The following is a 16,435-nucleotide window of genomic DNA, read 5'->3' on the forward strand; positions in this document are numbered from 1 at the left end:
AAGTCTATACAGAGATCATCTGTTTCTAACAGTGGTCTGGCTATAATAATAGATATAATGATATGGAATGCTAATATCTAATGTACTCTATAAAAATATTAATACATGAAACTAACTTTGATCTTTTCAATATTTTGTACTTTGATCGGTTGACCTTTCCACCCTTTCTCACAGGTGAGTGAGGCTAAAAAAAAAGGGGAGAGGTGGAATGGGTAACCAATCATGCTGAAGAATGTTGAACAGATCAAGGTTGTGCAAAGCACTGATATTCTTCACAGAATCTATACGTCATTAAAATTCTTACACCCCATTCTTATAAGGGAAGCTGTAAGGAGAACAGACAAAGGCACAACAGGAATCTATTCTCTTGACAATGACTTTCACAATAAAAGAAAATGTTCTGAACTATTCCCATTACTGTCTGAGGACTTTAATCTTGTGGACTTCAGTTTCTGTTCTTGAAATCCTTCTGGTCCCTTTAGAAGTTATAGAAAGTGAGGTTAATGTTTGTAGTTTAATTATGCATTTAAACATTTTGGAGAGTAAGACACACCTGGAAAGATGTTGAGATGTCCCAGTTTTATTCGCAAGGAAGTGCTGGGCTTTTAAAGTCATAGCCCACAATCTCAATATTCTGATAATTTTTGGTAGAACATTAAACTATGCTGGGTAGAGGACAGGGAACACTGGGAAGAGTAAAGAGAAATCTTTCCCCATGCTGATTGTTCCTTCCTTACCAATGAGTATGATGGGCAACCCACAGCACTGGCCAGACACAGATTTCCCTTTGTTGTGCCACCCACATCCGTGATCATGCTACTTACATGCAAGCATTTAAAACAAGCACCAGGTCACTGAAGCAAGCCTTTTGCATTCCCTCTTAAAATGAAGACACATCAACTAACAGTGAATTTGAAAGGCAGCCTTGCCTCCTGTTTGATGTATAATTAAGATGAAGTTAACGTTGAAAATCACCAATTGACCAAAGGGATAGGAGGTAACAGAGCAAGAAATTAATGTTGTGTTTCTCCACCTTATTCTCCAGCTAGGGAGAAATCTTCAGGGTGACCTTTGGATGCTTTGAAACTTTAAAGGCAAGTGGAACACCTAGACATAACAAGCACTCCCTGTCACCACCTGCTATGCAAGATGCGCTGGTACCCATCAATAAAATATGTGCATACTGCATTTGTAAAACAATTTCAATCTGAATATTGCATGTAACATTGCACCCCACATAGATGCTTCCTGCATCGTTTTACATCATGTTATTAATTTTAAGGATTATTCGTTCAGACAAAAGACACACAACATTTAAGACAAAGTATTGAGGGTTGCCTAGATTATGAACAGGGATAGTTAGTAAATTTCTGAATATCTCCCCATAGCCATAACAAATATTTAATAACTAAATAATAATAATAATGCATATTTTCTGTGCAATGTATGATCCCTGAAGTGTATTTTTATAGAATAAAATTACCTGCTTTGATATTCACAGGGTCCTCTTCCCAGAAGTCTGAAAAATGTCCTGTTTTTAAAAATATGGTCTTAAGCTTAAGCTTTTATATGGTAACTGCACACAACCAGTTCATAAAGAACAGCATCATTTTTTTCACTTCTGACTCCAGTGCCATTGGAGTTATACGGATTTCAAAAGAAGTATGACTATACTGACAAACACAGAATTGTTCTGAACATCTGTAATCAAAATACGAGGAGAATTTCATAGTGAAGGAAGAGCCTGGGCTGTGTAATGCTTGTCAAATACGCTGTATTTGTGCATTAGTCTAATGCACTGAAAATAGCTCAGAATGCTTATCCACTGCAGAATGGCTTTTCATATTTTCATCTGTACAATAGTTACTATGAAATGTAAAAATAATTTTCTATCAGTGTATTCTTAAGCTTCACAAGAGCTCGATTCTCTCTAACCATCAATTTAACAAGGCAACACCATACCAATTGATAGGACGATCTGTAGAACAACCGTTTATGCTCTGTATAGTATGACAGGGGTCTGACCGCTATTTTGTGCAAGCAGAAATCGTGGCTCTTCCACCTTCCCACCATGGAGGGGAACCAGCTGGAATCTAGTGAACTTCCAAAATGCCATGGACAGAGCTCTACACATCAATAGCTATATCAACAAATCCCTTCTAGTAAAAACAAGGCATAAGGTTTTGACGTGGTGAGGTTTATTCTGAGGCAACCATAACTGTCACTAAATGAAATTTCTGGGTGGGGTTTTTTTTTTTCAGAAAAATTATACAGTCAGTGTTCTAACTATGGTTTAAAAATGGCCATTTTCCATTTTAAAAAAATCCTCACTATTTTCCACCATTTGGCAAGAGAAGGTGTGACACTCCTTCCCAAGGCCTCCCTCACTTTGGGCACAGGTGATCACTATGCAAATGGTACCATTCTGGCCTTTGTATGTAAAAGTAGGGTTAGGAGGCACAACTAATTTATAAAGTGCTCTGAGATCCGTGGGTAAAAGGCACACACACGCGCGCAAGTTAGTATTATTGGTATTGTAATGCTCTATTTTTGCAGGGCACCTTGAAGCCATCTGAACCTGAGCTATCTCTTGTCAGACCCTCTCTCACCTGAAATAGCCAATTGCAGACTGGGCTCTATGGCTCCCCGGCACCCTCTTTATTCCAGGAGCATAAATTAATTAATTATTATGCCGTATTTATGCATGAAAAGACATGGTACAAGCTCCAAAAAGTTTACAGTCAAAATCAAACAGACAAATACAGTATACAAGTGTAATAGAGTTGAAGGCCCCCTGTGCGCCCCCTCGTGGCCAGGGGTTTCTGAGCAGTGCCCTGCTAATAATTTCTCCCTCAAAGGGCTCCTTACAGACTCCACATGCTTTTCCTGAATCCAAAACACCTGTCTTTGGGGTCTGGGTTTAGTCACAGAAAATAACACTCCAAGTCCCAAATTAAAGTCCCACAAACAAATATTTCTCTTCCTAATCATGGAATCATAGAATATTAGGGTTGGAAGAGACCTCAGGAGGTCATCTAGTCCAACCCCCTGCTCAAAGCAGGACCAACACCAATTAAATCATCCCAGCCAAGGCTTTGTCAAGCCGGGCCTTAAAAACCTCTAAGGATGGAGATTCCACCACCTCCCTAGGTAACCCATTCCAGTGCTTCACCACCTCCTAGTGAAATAGTGTTTCCTAATATCCAACCTAGACCTCCCCCACTGCAACTTGAGACCATTGCATCTTGTTCTGTCATCTGCCACCACTGAGAACAGCCGAGCTCCATCCTCTTTGGAACCTCCCTTCAGGTAGTTGAAGGCTGCTATCAAATCCCCCCTCACTCTTCTCTTCTGAAGACTAAATAAGCCCAGTTCCCTCAGCCTCTCCTCGTAAGTCATGTGCCACAGCCCCCTAATCATTTTTGTTACCCTCTGCTGGACTCTCTCCAATTTGTCCACATCCCTTCTGTAGTGGGGGGACCAAAACTGGACGCAGTACTCCACATATGGCCTCACCAGTGCCAAATAGAGGGGAATAATCACTTCCCTCGATCTGCTGGCAATGCTCCTACTAATACAGCCCAATATGCCGTTGGCCTTCTTGGCAACAAGGGCACACTGCTGACTCTCATCCAGCTTCTCGTCCACTTTAATCCCCTTTCCCGCAGAACTGCTGCTTAGCCAGTCAGTCCCCAGCCTATAGCAGTGCATGGGATTCTTCAGTCCTAAGTGCAGGACTCTGCACTTGTCCTTGTTGAACCTCATCAGGTTTCTTTCGGCACAATCCTCCAATGTGTCTAGGTCACTCTGGACCCTATCCCTACCCTCCAGCGTATTTACCTCTCCCTGCAGCTTAGTGTCATCTGCAAACTTACTGAGCGTGCAATTAATCCCATCATCCAGATCATTGATAAGGATGTTGAACAAAACCGGCCCCAGGACTGACCCCTGGGGCACTCTGCTTGATACCAGCTGTCAACTAGACATCGATCCATTGATTGCTACCCGCTGAGCCCAACAATCTAGCCAGCTTTCTATCCACCTGTAGCGGGGTGATTACCCGCTCCCTGGTCTGGAAAGTGTTACAGCCAGCCCTGGGAGGGGGCTGGAGCTGCGAACTAAAAGCTAGGCTGATTGGGGAAGCAGCCACAGCTGGGCCACGCCCCAATCAGACCTCAGCTGGCCCTGATAAAAGCGCTATGAGCCAGGAGCTAGGCACACTCTCCCTCCAGCTTCAGAGGGAGAAGGACCTAGCTGCCTGGGAGCAGGCAACAGAGCAGGGCTGGGGAAAGGCGAGAGGAGCTGGGGAGCTCCCCCCTGGCAACTCCCCAGGCTGCAGGCCCCGTGCAAGGCCAAACCAGATACTGGGGTTGCAGAGGCTGTAGCCCAGGGGTTAGGCAAAGGCAGCAGGTCCAAACCCCACTTTGCCAATGATGAATGGCTTGTACACTGCAGTCTGCCCCAGTGAGTGGGGGGCTAGATGGTGACTGGCAGTAGCCATAGACTGAGGCGAGGTGGGGATAGAGGGTTGGGGGTTCCCTGGGGAGGGGAGACCCACATATGTGGGGGTACTGCCAGGGAGCAGCACCCAAGGTAAAGGAGCACCGGGGTCCGGGAGGGACACGGGGCCGGCGACAAGCAAGACATTGGCCGGCAGAGGGCGCTCCAAGGCTGGAAAAGCTAATTCCCTGGAAAACCAGCAGGAGGCGCCACACTGGTGAGTCGCCGCATCGCTACACCATGTTATAGTCCATTCATCCAATCCATACTTTTTTAACTTGCTGGCAAGAACACTAATACCAAACTCCTCTGCCTGGAGAGCTTTTGCACTCTTTCCCTTGTCTGCTCAGGATCCCTCCTGCATTAGCAGGTTACTCCCAACCCTTCCTGGCTGTAGTGTTAGTCCCAGATCCCAGGACCCTGCTGGTGCCTACTCACTCCTAGCAGTCTCTCTTCTCCTTGAGCAATACCCACACCTGCAACTTCCAGCTGCTCTTTAGAGGAGAATCACCTGATCCCTCTCAAGTGGGACTCATCTGGTACTCTGAGCTGGATTACTCTTCAGCCCAAGGACCCTGTTACAACAGGATACTACCCTCTCTCTCTATAGCTATTCTGAAGTCCAGCAGGAGACCAGACTACAATGCAGCTATTCAAGAGAACTTACACTCTCAGTATACTTCACTGTCTCTCCCAGCCCATCCCCTGTTCCCACCTCTGTTCACACCTCCCCTGGCCAGCAGCCAGCACTTTGTATCTTTAGACTAGAGGGACCCTCAAAATTCTACCCTAAATCCCCTCAGCGTATCAGGACTGTGTGTGTGTGTTGGGATGGGGGAAACTGTAACATACTTCACTATCCAATATAAGAGGTCCGATAATCAGGGGAATTATGGTCACATTTTGTGGGCCTTTTACAAGCTAATGATCAGGCTGTTGAAAAGAATGGACTGAAAGTGCTGGATGGCTAGAGGACTACACACAATCGTAAACACTGCACATGGTGCACTGAAGTGGAGGACAAGGCCCAAGGTGTAATACTGTGGAAGTTAAGCTTTCAGAAAGGAGGTGATGGATGATCTAGACAAATGAAAAAGACATGACTGATCCACTGCGCTGTTTTCTTAACATGTGATCACTCTCCTTGTGGCTATGCTTCCCAGCAGCCTGCAGGTGCCCCAGCCCAGGGTCTAGCCTGCAGCTGCCTAGGCATCACTTAATGCCAAAGGTACAGTACCCTCTCCCAATATTCTAGTTTGGGGGTGGGAGGTGGGGTTTAAGTTCATTTCCACTGAGTCCTTACTTTCAGGAACACTTTGGCTGTTAGTTGTCACTAGTGAAAGATTACCTCTATGCCTATGTAAAAATAGCTCCCGTAATTTTTGCTTTCTAGAGTAATTTCCTATAAGTGTTTCATTTCTTGCTTAATAAAGACACAACATCCCTTTTCACAGTCTTGTTTATTTACAGATGGTTTCTGTTTCCTTGGGTACTCTGCAACAATTCTCTTCGGCTGATGTGACATCTATTAATTGCTAGGACTGCCAAACTTTTTCCACTGTTTTATGTCATCCCTAGGTGCCCGGTAATAAACAAAAGTGGTAGAGCAGCCTCAGCAGTTGGCATAAAAAGTGTTGACAAGAGAACAAAAGCAAAGTGAAATGACTGTGTAGGAGAGCACACTGGGAGAACTATGCCCAGCATGCATATACTTTCAGAGCAGCACTAATCAGTGTCAAATGGCTGTAAAGGATTATGGGATTTGAATTATGGGTAAAAACAATGGAAGCTTTTGGTTGTAGTGGGGTGGAAGGACTGGTGAGAGCACGGAGCATGGACAAATCCTGGAGGTTGGTTTTGGTCTGGTGGGCTTGTGGTTGTTGGGTGCATATAAAAGATAAAGTATTGAAAATAATTCAGGAGAGAGATGATATTTAAACTTATCACCACAAGACACTATAGGGATAAAAAGAAAGACTGATCTGACTCCTGATTTCTGTCAGTACTAAAGAAATTATCAGTTTTCCAAAGAAGAAATATACAGTAGTTATAATTTCCTGAGAGCATACAGGAAAAACACAAGAGACAAAAACAATGTAAACCTGTTTCTTTTCCATCCTTAGTGTCTTTGTATGCACTCCAGCTAATTAGATACTAGGGGATGATGGTTGCTTGTAAATATCTTACATTATATTAACATTTAGATTGGTACAGTAGATATCAGTGTTCATTATGGGCCCAATCCTGAGCGGCTCTGATCACCCTCCAGTCCCAATAAAATAGATCATAATCTCGTAGGATCAGGTCCATGACCTGTGAAATCAAAGGAAACAGACATACCTGAACAAACCTCTTCATAGGTGGGATTTGGGGTACACCCTCCTGCATAACCCACTTGAGTGGAGTAGACTCCTTTCTGTGTCCAAAACTTTCTCTCTGCTCCCCAGAAACATCCCATACCTGCATAATGTGTAAAGTACACAACAAGATGTTAAGATCTAATCAATATTAAATCAATCACTTGCATATTAATTAAGACTCTCTTTGTACTGGAAACGACTGATGCAACTGGCACGTGACGGTCAAATGTCCACCAAGATTAGCTATGGATTTGTGATTCTGTGCAAATCCATTCCCCTTCACGAAGCTAGCACAGACAAAACTTCTGATTTGTCTGAATATCGGCATATTATAGATCGCAAAATTTAGAATAACCTGTACGATTTTCAAAGGCACACATTTTAATGACATGAATCCCCACCCACCTAAAAGAAAACCATTGCTTAAATGGCAATTGTACATATTTCTGTAGCAGCATTTTCCTTTAGTTGATTAGCAAGCTGTCAAAACACATTAATTTGTATTAATGGCAAACATTTATTTAATGTTCTGCTTCCTGGCACATGCAATCTTTAAAGGTGGAAGAGTAATAATTAACTAAATTATAGATCATAGAGGAGAAAAAACTCTCAGGCTTAGTTAATTTATGCATGCAAATATCTGATGTGCATGCAAAAATCAGGTATTAATTCACCCACATGGCCAGTTATCAAAAGAGACCAGATTCTCGGCTGATGTAAAATGGGCAAAATTCCACTGAGTTCAATGGAGCCTCACCAATGTATACCACCTGAAGAGGTGATTGAGTGAGGACCTGATCTGCACATGCACATCGATTTTTGTACTCATAATTTCAGTTAGTGCAAACTGATGCATGCAATTCTACAGGCGTTACTTTAAAAATATGGCCCTAAACTAATGCTATTTTCCATGGAAAGCTGCTCCCATAAATTTATTACATCACTCCTAGGCCATTCTGAATTATGTTCATTATTTCCATGACCTATCAGGCCAGATTCTCTGCTAGTATAAATCTGCATAATTCAATTGACTTCAATGGAGCTGCGCCAATTTGCACCACATGCAGATCTGGCCACTTGTGCCTGTCATTGGAATGGGGCGACTTAACTGATTGCTAATGACTGGGAACCAACATGACTAACAGTCAGGATTCTCTGAACATTTTATCTAGTTAAGAAGAATGAATTACTTATTGTTTGTGAAGCTCTCTAAAGATGAAAAGTGTCATGTAAATGCTATTATTATCTAACTAATCTATGATTACAGATGGCAATGTATTTCTTGTCTGAACTTTTGAATAGTTTTTTTTTTTATCTCTTCTCCCACTAAAACGCTGGAAATAAAGGGTTGTGTAACATACAATAAATTCCAATTACAGTTGGAAAACAGTGAACAGTTGTAGGTTTTGCAATGATAATACTGTTGAGATTTCAGGTTAAAAATATTACCTACAGTTTCCATTAAAGCACAGCTAAAAGAACAAAGCAGGGCCTTCCATAAAATACAAATTGTTCACAAGGCATATCCTTCCTTTGAAACTTCAGAAATCAACTTCAAACTCGAGTAACTTATTCTGATCAACTCTTATCTTTGTTTTCAGTTTAATGCACTAAATATACAGGGGCAATGTCACTGCCATTTTAGAATACCTGATGTCAACTGCAACCAGCCTGTTGTCCAGCGTTAATGCTACCATTATATACGTAGTCAGCTGAGCCTGAAACTGGAGTCTACTGATGTGGGTTTTATACTCAGCTTGTTGGTGTCACTAGGCATCACCCTAGGTAACTCAGGAGGGTGGAAGGCCACTAAGTGTCAATGAAGCCTTCCTGCACTAGGCCTATATGAAGCAAACTTCTTCCATGTTTAAACTCTAATCAACCTCAAAAGCCAGGTGCAATTGGAATATGTAAGCAACCAGTTATTTGTGTGCAACCCCCTGCTCACACCGGTATTAAGCGGTAATAATGAGGCCTGCATGTTTCTGGCTGAAGGGAAAAAGGACAAGATAATGGTTTAAAAAAGTTACTAACAAGCTAGGCTTATAGCTGCCAAGAATGACTTAACTGCTTAAATGTAATTGTTATTTGCTTAGTAATTGTTACCAGGGAAGGGAGGGGTAGAAGGGGAGGAAGGGAGGGGAAAAGTGGGGGGGTGAGGCTTAACTGAAAAATGTATAAAAGAAGAAAAACTGTTCCTGTTAGTGTGCTTGATTTGAGACTTGCCAGTCTCCTTGCACCGCTTTGGGATCCCAAATAAACTTTGTTTGTTTTTCCACCCCTGGTGTGTTTATTGGCGCAAAGCACACCGGGCAACGAACCCCGCTGTTGCCGTCCTCGGGCACTCTGTGCCAGCAACAAGCTCTGCCTGTGATTTGCTGTCTTTTGGCAAGTGACAGGTCAATTTTCAGCGTACACAAAGCATGTGTGGACACACTTGTGCCTGCACCTTGCAGCTGCAAAAATCTACACCCATGTGAGCAAATTCTAACACCTGAGCACACACACTTTAATAGTCCAAAACCTGCATATGCGAGTGTTAGAAGCAGCAACCACAAAATCCACTGGGACCACTCAAACACACAGTGCGTGCAAGTGTTAGACTATTGAAGAAGGGTACACAAGCATTAGCAAAGTTCAGATGCAAATACGTGTGTATACAATTTTGTGTATGCAAAAGGGAAACTGGCCTTTAAAAAAATTGAGGACTTCAGCATCCAGAATTGTCAGTCTTCTGGGTGGTGTCCATTGACTTTCTTGAAGCAGTGGGCATTTTCCGGGGTTGTCTACATAGTGTCCCTCTCTGGATCCCTTGTTTTGACCTTTTGGCCTGCAGCCCTACCCCCAGCTTTCTCATTCTTGTTCCCCAAAATCAGATGATCTCTGGGCTCAGTGGCTTCCTCCCACACCTAAGGAGGTGGGCCTTTTGTTGTTTTAGTGCAGGGGTTCTCACAACAAAATGTTTGGCGATGTCAGATTGAGGCTACCAACTCTTGCTGGTGGCCACTCTGACAAATTTTCCTAAAATACTTCATTAACATTAGGAAAAAACATTGTAATTTATTGATGTGGGTTTTTTTTCTTTTGCAGACTCAATAATAATAATAATGTACAATTGTATTTTGGTGCCCCTGGCCCACACTGCTGTGGTGTTTAGATGCTGCATGTGATTATTAGAACTGGGAGCACTGGCTGTTGGGAGTCTGAAAGGACAGGAAACAGGAAGGAGCGGGGAGGAGTTGAGGCGGCTGGGAGAGTTACAGAGTGTGCAGAAATAAAGTTCTGTTAAAGTTGTTAATACTTTACTTGGTGGATACAACATTTTGGCGACGAGGATGGATCTTCTGCCTCTGAACCCACCTGCACCCTTTCTGCAAAGCCCAGGTGAGCCTCCAATTGCTTTTACTGCCTGGATCCGTATGTTTGAGACTTATCTGCTTGCAGTCAGTGCTATAGAGATTTCTGAAGTAAGAAAGCGTGCTCTGCTAATCCACTGCCTTGGAGCAGAAGGACAGCGTATATTCTACACTTTTAGGGTTGCCATATTTGACAAATAAAAAAAGAGGACCCTCCATGGGGCCCTGGCCCCGCCCATTTCCCACCCCAGCCCCGCCCCTTCCCCGCCCAACCCCGCCCTAACCCCGCCCCCTCCTCCCTCCCACTCCCAGCCACGCGAAAAGGGCTGCCTGAGCGCTACCGGCTTCACGGTTTGCCGGGCAGCCCCCAGACCCTGTGCCCCCGGCCGGCGCTTCCCCAGCGCAGCTGGAGCCCGGGAGGGGAAGCGCCCAGCCGGGGGCGCAGGGTCTGGAGGCTGCCCGGCAAACCATGAAGCCGGTAGCGCTCGGGCTTCAGGCAGCCCCCTTGCCTCCAGACCCCAGCCGCTGGCTGGGCACTTTCCCTCCCGGGCTCCGGCGGCGCAGGGTCCGGAGGCATGGGGGCTGCCCAAAGCCCGTAGCGCTCGGCTCTTAAACAGAGCCGAAGAGTCAGGGGAGGAGCAGAGCAGCCGCGGGAGGGGAAATGCCCGGCCAGCATTTTCCCGGACATGTTCGGCTTTTTGGCAATTCCCCCCGGACGGGGGTTTGATTGCCGAAAAGCCGGACATGTCCGGGAAAAACCGGACATATGGTAACCCTACACACTTTTCCCCTTGCAGATGATAAATATGAGACTGCACTCACTGCATTAAAGAACTTTTTTGGGCCAAAAGTGAATGTAGTAGTTAATCACTACAGATTTCGCCAGCGTGAGCAGAAACCAAGGGAGACTATAATGCAGTATATGGCTTCCCTGAGGAGTCTGATTGTAACTTGTGACTTTGGGAATATGACAGATGAGATGATTAGAGACCAGCTCATTGAGAAAACAACAGTGCTTCATGTAAGAGAACGCTTACTTCTAGAACCACAACTTACACTAGAAAAAGCAATAACCATGGCTACTCAGATTGAGTCAGCTACAGCTGAAGCCAAAATAATGAGCCAGGGTACAGGAGGCCCAGTCCAGGCTGTGACGGCTTTGCAGAAAAGTTCACTATCACTGCAGACAAACAATTGCAAAAGGAAAACTAATGAAAAGCCAATGAATCAGCAAATGCAAAGTACAGTAAAAGCATGCTTTCGCTGTGGATCCCCACAACATCTTGCAAGCTACACAGGATGTCCAGCAAAAGTAGCTCAGTGCAATCATTGCAAAAAGATTGGGCATTTTATTAAAGTATGTCGCAGTAGCCAGTTCAATCAACAGGTGCATGCAGTTACAATACCAGATGTTACTGTGCTGAGTGTAGACAAAATCACTACTGCACATATTCCAGAACAGATAAAGTGCACTGTAAATGTTTCTGCCATACCCTCAGGCAAATCACACTCTATTCAGCTAATGTTGAACACTGGCTCAGCAGTATCTATACTACCTGATTCCATCTATTTGCAGTACTTTAAAGATGTGCCTCTTACTGAACCCAAACTTCACTTGGTATGCGATTTGAAAAATCATATTCCAGTACATGGCTGCTTGCCAGCAGTAGTTACTTTTGATGATCGCTGTGTAATTGCGGAGTTCTACATTGTCCACAAAGGCACTCCTATCCTTGGCAGAGATTTATTAGCTGCTTTAAATCTCAGGGTAGTTAATGGATGAATTGATCTTCCTCAGCAAAGCACTCTTGCAGTACACACACCAGTTTCAGCTGGGACCCAACTCCAGGTTGAGGAGAAACTCGGCTGTGCTTATGGGTTTCTGCATAAAGTTAAAATATGGAATAATGTGTTGCCTGTATGACAGAAATTAGGGCGCTTCCCATTTTCAATCAGGGAAGCTGTTTCAGAGGAACTTAGAAAACTTGTTCAAAAGGACATTATTGAAGAGATTAACTCCTCGGAATGGGTTTCACCTATAATAGTGATGCAGAAGAAGGGTGGAGACATTCGCCTTTGTGTGGACTTAAGGGAGCCAAATAAAGCTATTGTGATTGACAGCCATCCTCTTCCTTACATAGAGGAAGTATTTGCAGAACTCCGTGGAGCAAAGATGTTTTCTACTCTTGATTTGCAGAGCGCATACCACCAGGTTATGTTGCATGAAGATAGCAGAGACCTCACAGCATTTATTACACATGAGGGACTATTTCGTTTTAAATGTGTTCCATACGGTCTCGCATCAGCCCCAAGTGCCTTTCAAAAAATGATGTCATTGATTCTGAAGAATCGACATGGAGTTCACGGCTATTTGGATGATATTATTGTGTTTGGAAATACTACTGTGGAGCATGACAATAACCTGCAGTCTGTACTAAACTGCATCAGCAAAGCAGGCCTCAGGCTCAATAGGTCCAAATGCAAATTTAGACAAACTGAACTCTCCTTTCTGGGGCATACAATTTCACAGGCTGGACTAAAACCTGATCCAGATCATATCCTGGCAATTTCAAATGCTCCTCCTCCAACAGATTTGCAAACCTTACGTTCCTTCTTGGGTCTTACCTCCTGGTATGCAAAATTCATTCCCAATTATGCTTCTGTCATTGAACTGTTACGAGAATTACTACGGAGAAGTTCAACCTTAGTGTGGACAACGGATGCACAAGTTAGTTTCGAAAGGGTGAAAGACTTGATTGTACATAGTCCAGTACTTGCATTATTCAGTCCCGCATTGCCCACAATTGTAACTACTGATGCTTCTGATTATGGACTTGGGGCTGTCCTCACACAACTTCATGAGGACAACACAGAGAGGGCTGTTGCATTTGCTTCAAGGACACTAAGTAATGCTGAGAGAAAATATTCTACAGTTGAAAAAGAAGCACTTGCTTGTGTCTGGGCTACTGAAAAATGGAGAACTTACTTGTGGGGCCGCACGTTCAAGTTGCGCACAGACCACAGCCCTTTGACAACGTTGCTCATCACGAAAGGACTGGGAAGAGCAGGATATCGTATTGCTAGATGGTCTGCAAGACTACTCTCTTTCAATTATGAACTGGAATATAAGCCTGGAAACAAAAATGTGGTAGCTGATTGCCTTTCTCGCCTGCCTTTGCCTTCACCAGATGGTCCACTGGAGGATGAGGATTTAGTAATTGCGCTTATTACAAGCACTCTTACTGCAGTTACAAGAGAACAATTTCAAGCTGCTTGTTCAGTGTGTCCAATTCAACAAAAATTACGGGAATTTCTGACAAAGAGATGGCCCAGTAACCCTAAAAACCTTGACCCAGTTTTGCTGCCTTATTTTAGAGTTCGGGATGAACTTTCTTTGCTCGATGGCTGTGTGCTACGAGGTACACACCGGCTACTTGTGCTAGAAGAATTACAGTCAAAACTCATACACCTGACACACGATACTCATCAAGGAATTGTCAGAACCAAACAACGACTACGGGATCTGTACTGGTGGCCAGGGATGGACTCTCAAACTGAAGCACTCATAAAATCCTGTGTCACTTGCCAAATGCATGATAAGACAGCAGTGACATGTACCCCTCCATTACAGCCTGTTCCTCTTCCTGAATCTGCATGGGAAAAAGTGGCGATTGAAATTGTAGGACCCTTTGATACTGCTCCATTTGACTGTCATTATGCCATCACTTTAATAGACTATTTCAGCAAATGGCCTGAGGTGGCGTTTACATCGCAAATTTCTTCTGCTACAGTAATTAAGTTCCTCTCGTCAGTTTTTAGCCAGGAAGGTAACCCCAAAGAACTGGTTTCAGATAATGGTAGTCAATTTACTTCCCTGGAGTTTGAAACTTTTCTAGTAGAGAGGAACATTTTACACAGGAGGTCATCCCTATATTACCCTCAAGGCAATGGGGAAATCGAACAGCTTAACAGAAGTTTGAAAGAGAGTTTGCAAACAGCTAAACTGGAAGAGCGATTGTGGATACCCTTCACTACTGATTTCTTGCAAGCATACCGGGCTACACGACATGCCACAACGCAAAGATCATCCGCAGAGTTACTTCATGGGAAACAGATGACTACTAAACTGAACATTGCTGGATTGTTAAAGGCACGATCTGATGCCCCACACAAGGATGATGTGAGAAAGACAGTTGAACAGAACCAAGCAAAGTCTAAGGCTTTCACAGACAAACGGCGGGGCGCTAAGGAACCAAAGTTTGAGTGTGGTTCCTTTGTTAGAATACGAAAACCTGGACTTCTACGCAAAGGGGACCATAAATTCACAGCTGCTCTTAAAATCATAGAGAAGAAGGGACCTTACACCTATCGACTTTCTGATGGACAGGTATGGAATGCTTCTTATCTTGCACCTGCCTATGCACCAAGAGGAGATTATGCCAACACCCAGTCTGCATTGGATGACTTCACTGTAGAACCAACACAACAAGACATTGCACTGGAATCGCGGCTTGAGAGACGGCCTGTCAGACTCAGACGACCACCTGCCTGGACTAAAGACTATGTTATGTAGTATCTACAGTGTTTTCAGTGTAATATTCCTGCCAACAGTATAGTGTCTTGTTTCATATTTGTTCCTGTGGTTAGAACAACAATGTTTATTTTAATTTGAACAGTTTCTTAAGAGAGGAGGGAATGTGGTGTTTAGATGCTGCATGTGATTATTAGAACTGGGAGCACTGGCTGTTGGGAGTCTGAAAGGACAGGAAACAGGAAGGATGGGGGAGGAGTTGAGGAGGCTGAGAGAGTTACAGAGTGTGCAGCTACAGCTTGGAAAAGAGACTTCCACTGTAAATAAAGTTCTGTTGAAGTTGTTAATACTTTGCTTGGTGGATGCAACAACTGCTTCCCCCAACCCCCCACCCATCATCTCTAGTCCCCGCTGCCTACCCGGGCTTTCCACTGCCCTCCTGGGCTCCCCATCACTCCCTGAGCCCCAGTGCTTCCCCCCATTGCCCCAAGCTCCATTCTGCAGCCTCACACCCCAGGCCTATGCTGCTGTTTGCCTCTTGACCACGGCACTCAGTAAGGCTGGCTTTCCTGAAGCCCCGCTGCCAAGGGCTGAAGCCCGTGGGGGGAGGCTGAAGCCTGGAGCCCCGCCACCTCAGGGGACTGAAGACCAGAGCCTGCTGTCAGAGCCCCCAAGCTGAAGTGGGGGGTTCTGTAGCCCGCCCCTGGAGTCCTGTGGCTGAAGTCAGGGGTGGGCGGTAGGATGAAGCCTGCCGCCAGATCCTCTGGCTGAAAATGGGGGAGGCTGAAGCCCTCCCCCAGGGCAACTGGGCGCTGCAGGGAAGGGCCGTGGCTTTGCCCCCTCCCCATTTCTGCGCAGGAGACTATTGTGGCTGCAGGAAAAAACCCTGGTGGCCACATGCAGCCTCAGTAGCCACATTTGAGAAATGCTCTTCTAGTGAACTCTGCCCACTATCCCATTTATCAAATAGGTCAGCACCTTCACAAGCAATAAATCCTCACACCCATGAAATCAAATAGGTAAGGTACAGCAAAGCAGTGTTAAATTATTTTATAGCCTATTGATACATTCAATGGCTGATGTCTCTCTGCTAAAGTGTTGGCATGTTCGCGGGGTGGGGGAACTGTCATAAAGTGACATTCTACTAACAAAAGAGACATCAACACATGCCTGAATTACAACATATCAAACAATGGGGATTGTGGAAATAAACAGATCTCTGCAGGGCAGGGACTTTCTCTTACTAGGTATACTCTGAGCAGTTACTAGCGCAATGCACTCCTGATCTTAGGGCTTGTCTAAATGGTGTGCTGAAGCACTGTAGATTTATACCCGTTTGCCATGCATTAAATCTTTGTTTACACAGGTCCTGAGTTAAGGAATGTTGATGCTATTCTAATAGAAATTAATTGCTATTTATAATTAATTAACTATTTTAAGTCAACTGTCGATGTTTTTAATCATTTGATATCATTTTGAGGAACAACAATACAGAAAATTATGCGGGGAGAGAGGGAGGGAAGCATCTCTCATGTACATCTGATTGTAGAACCACTAATATGATTTCAGCCCATCCACACAGTACCATATTGATCCCCACAATTGATCAGTGGAGCTGCAGCATTAGAGATGGGCAGATAGCAAAGATGCATCTGGAGTAAAAAAACCAGAGAAAATATTCCGCTAGC

The 16,435-nt window shown here is 44.3% G+C and overlaps 1 protein-coding gene across 3 annotated transcripts in view; it reads right to left on the reverse strand.

Annotated features, from left to right (window-relative positions):
- MSRA (methionine sulfoxide reductase A) overlaps positions 1–16,435 on the reverse strand; it is a 445,978-nt gene that overhangs the window by 229,852 nt on the left and 199,691 nt on the right. For all 3 annotated transcript variants that reach the window (XM_054022650.1, XM_054022651.1, XM_054022652.1), the window contains exon 3: positions 6,841–6,960. In XM_054022650.1, coding sequence (XP_053878625.1) covers positions 6,841–6,960 — 120 coding nt within the window. The remainder of the gene's footprint in view (positions 1–6,840; positions 6,961–16,435) is intronic.

This window comes from Malaclemys terrapin, chromosome 3 (genome assembly GCF_027887155.1).
Source record: "Malaclemys terrapin pileata isolate rMalTer1 chromosome 3, rMalTer1.hap1, whole genome shotgun sequence".
In the NCBI taxonomy this organism is placed as follows: Eukaryota; Metazoa; Chordata; order Testudines; family Emydidae; genus Malaclemys; species Malaclemys terrapin.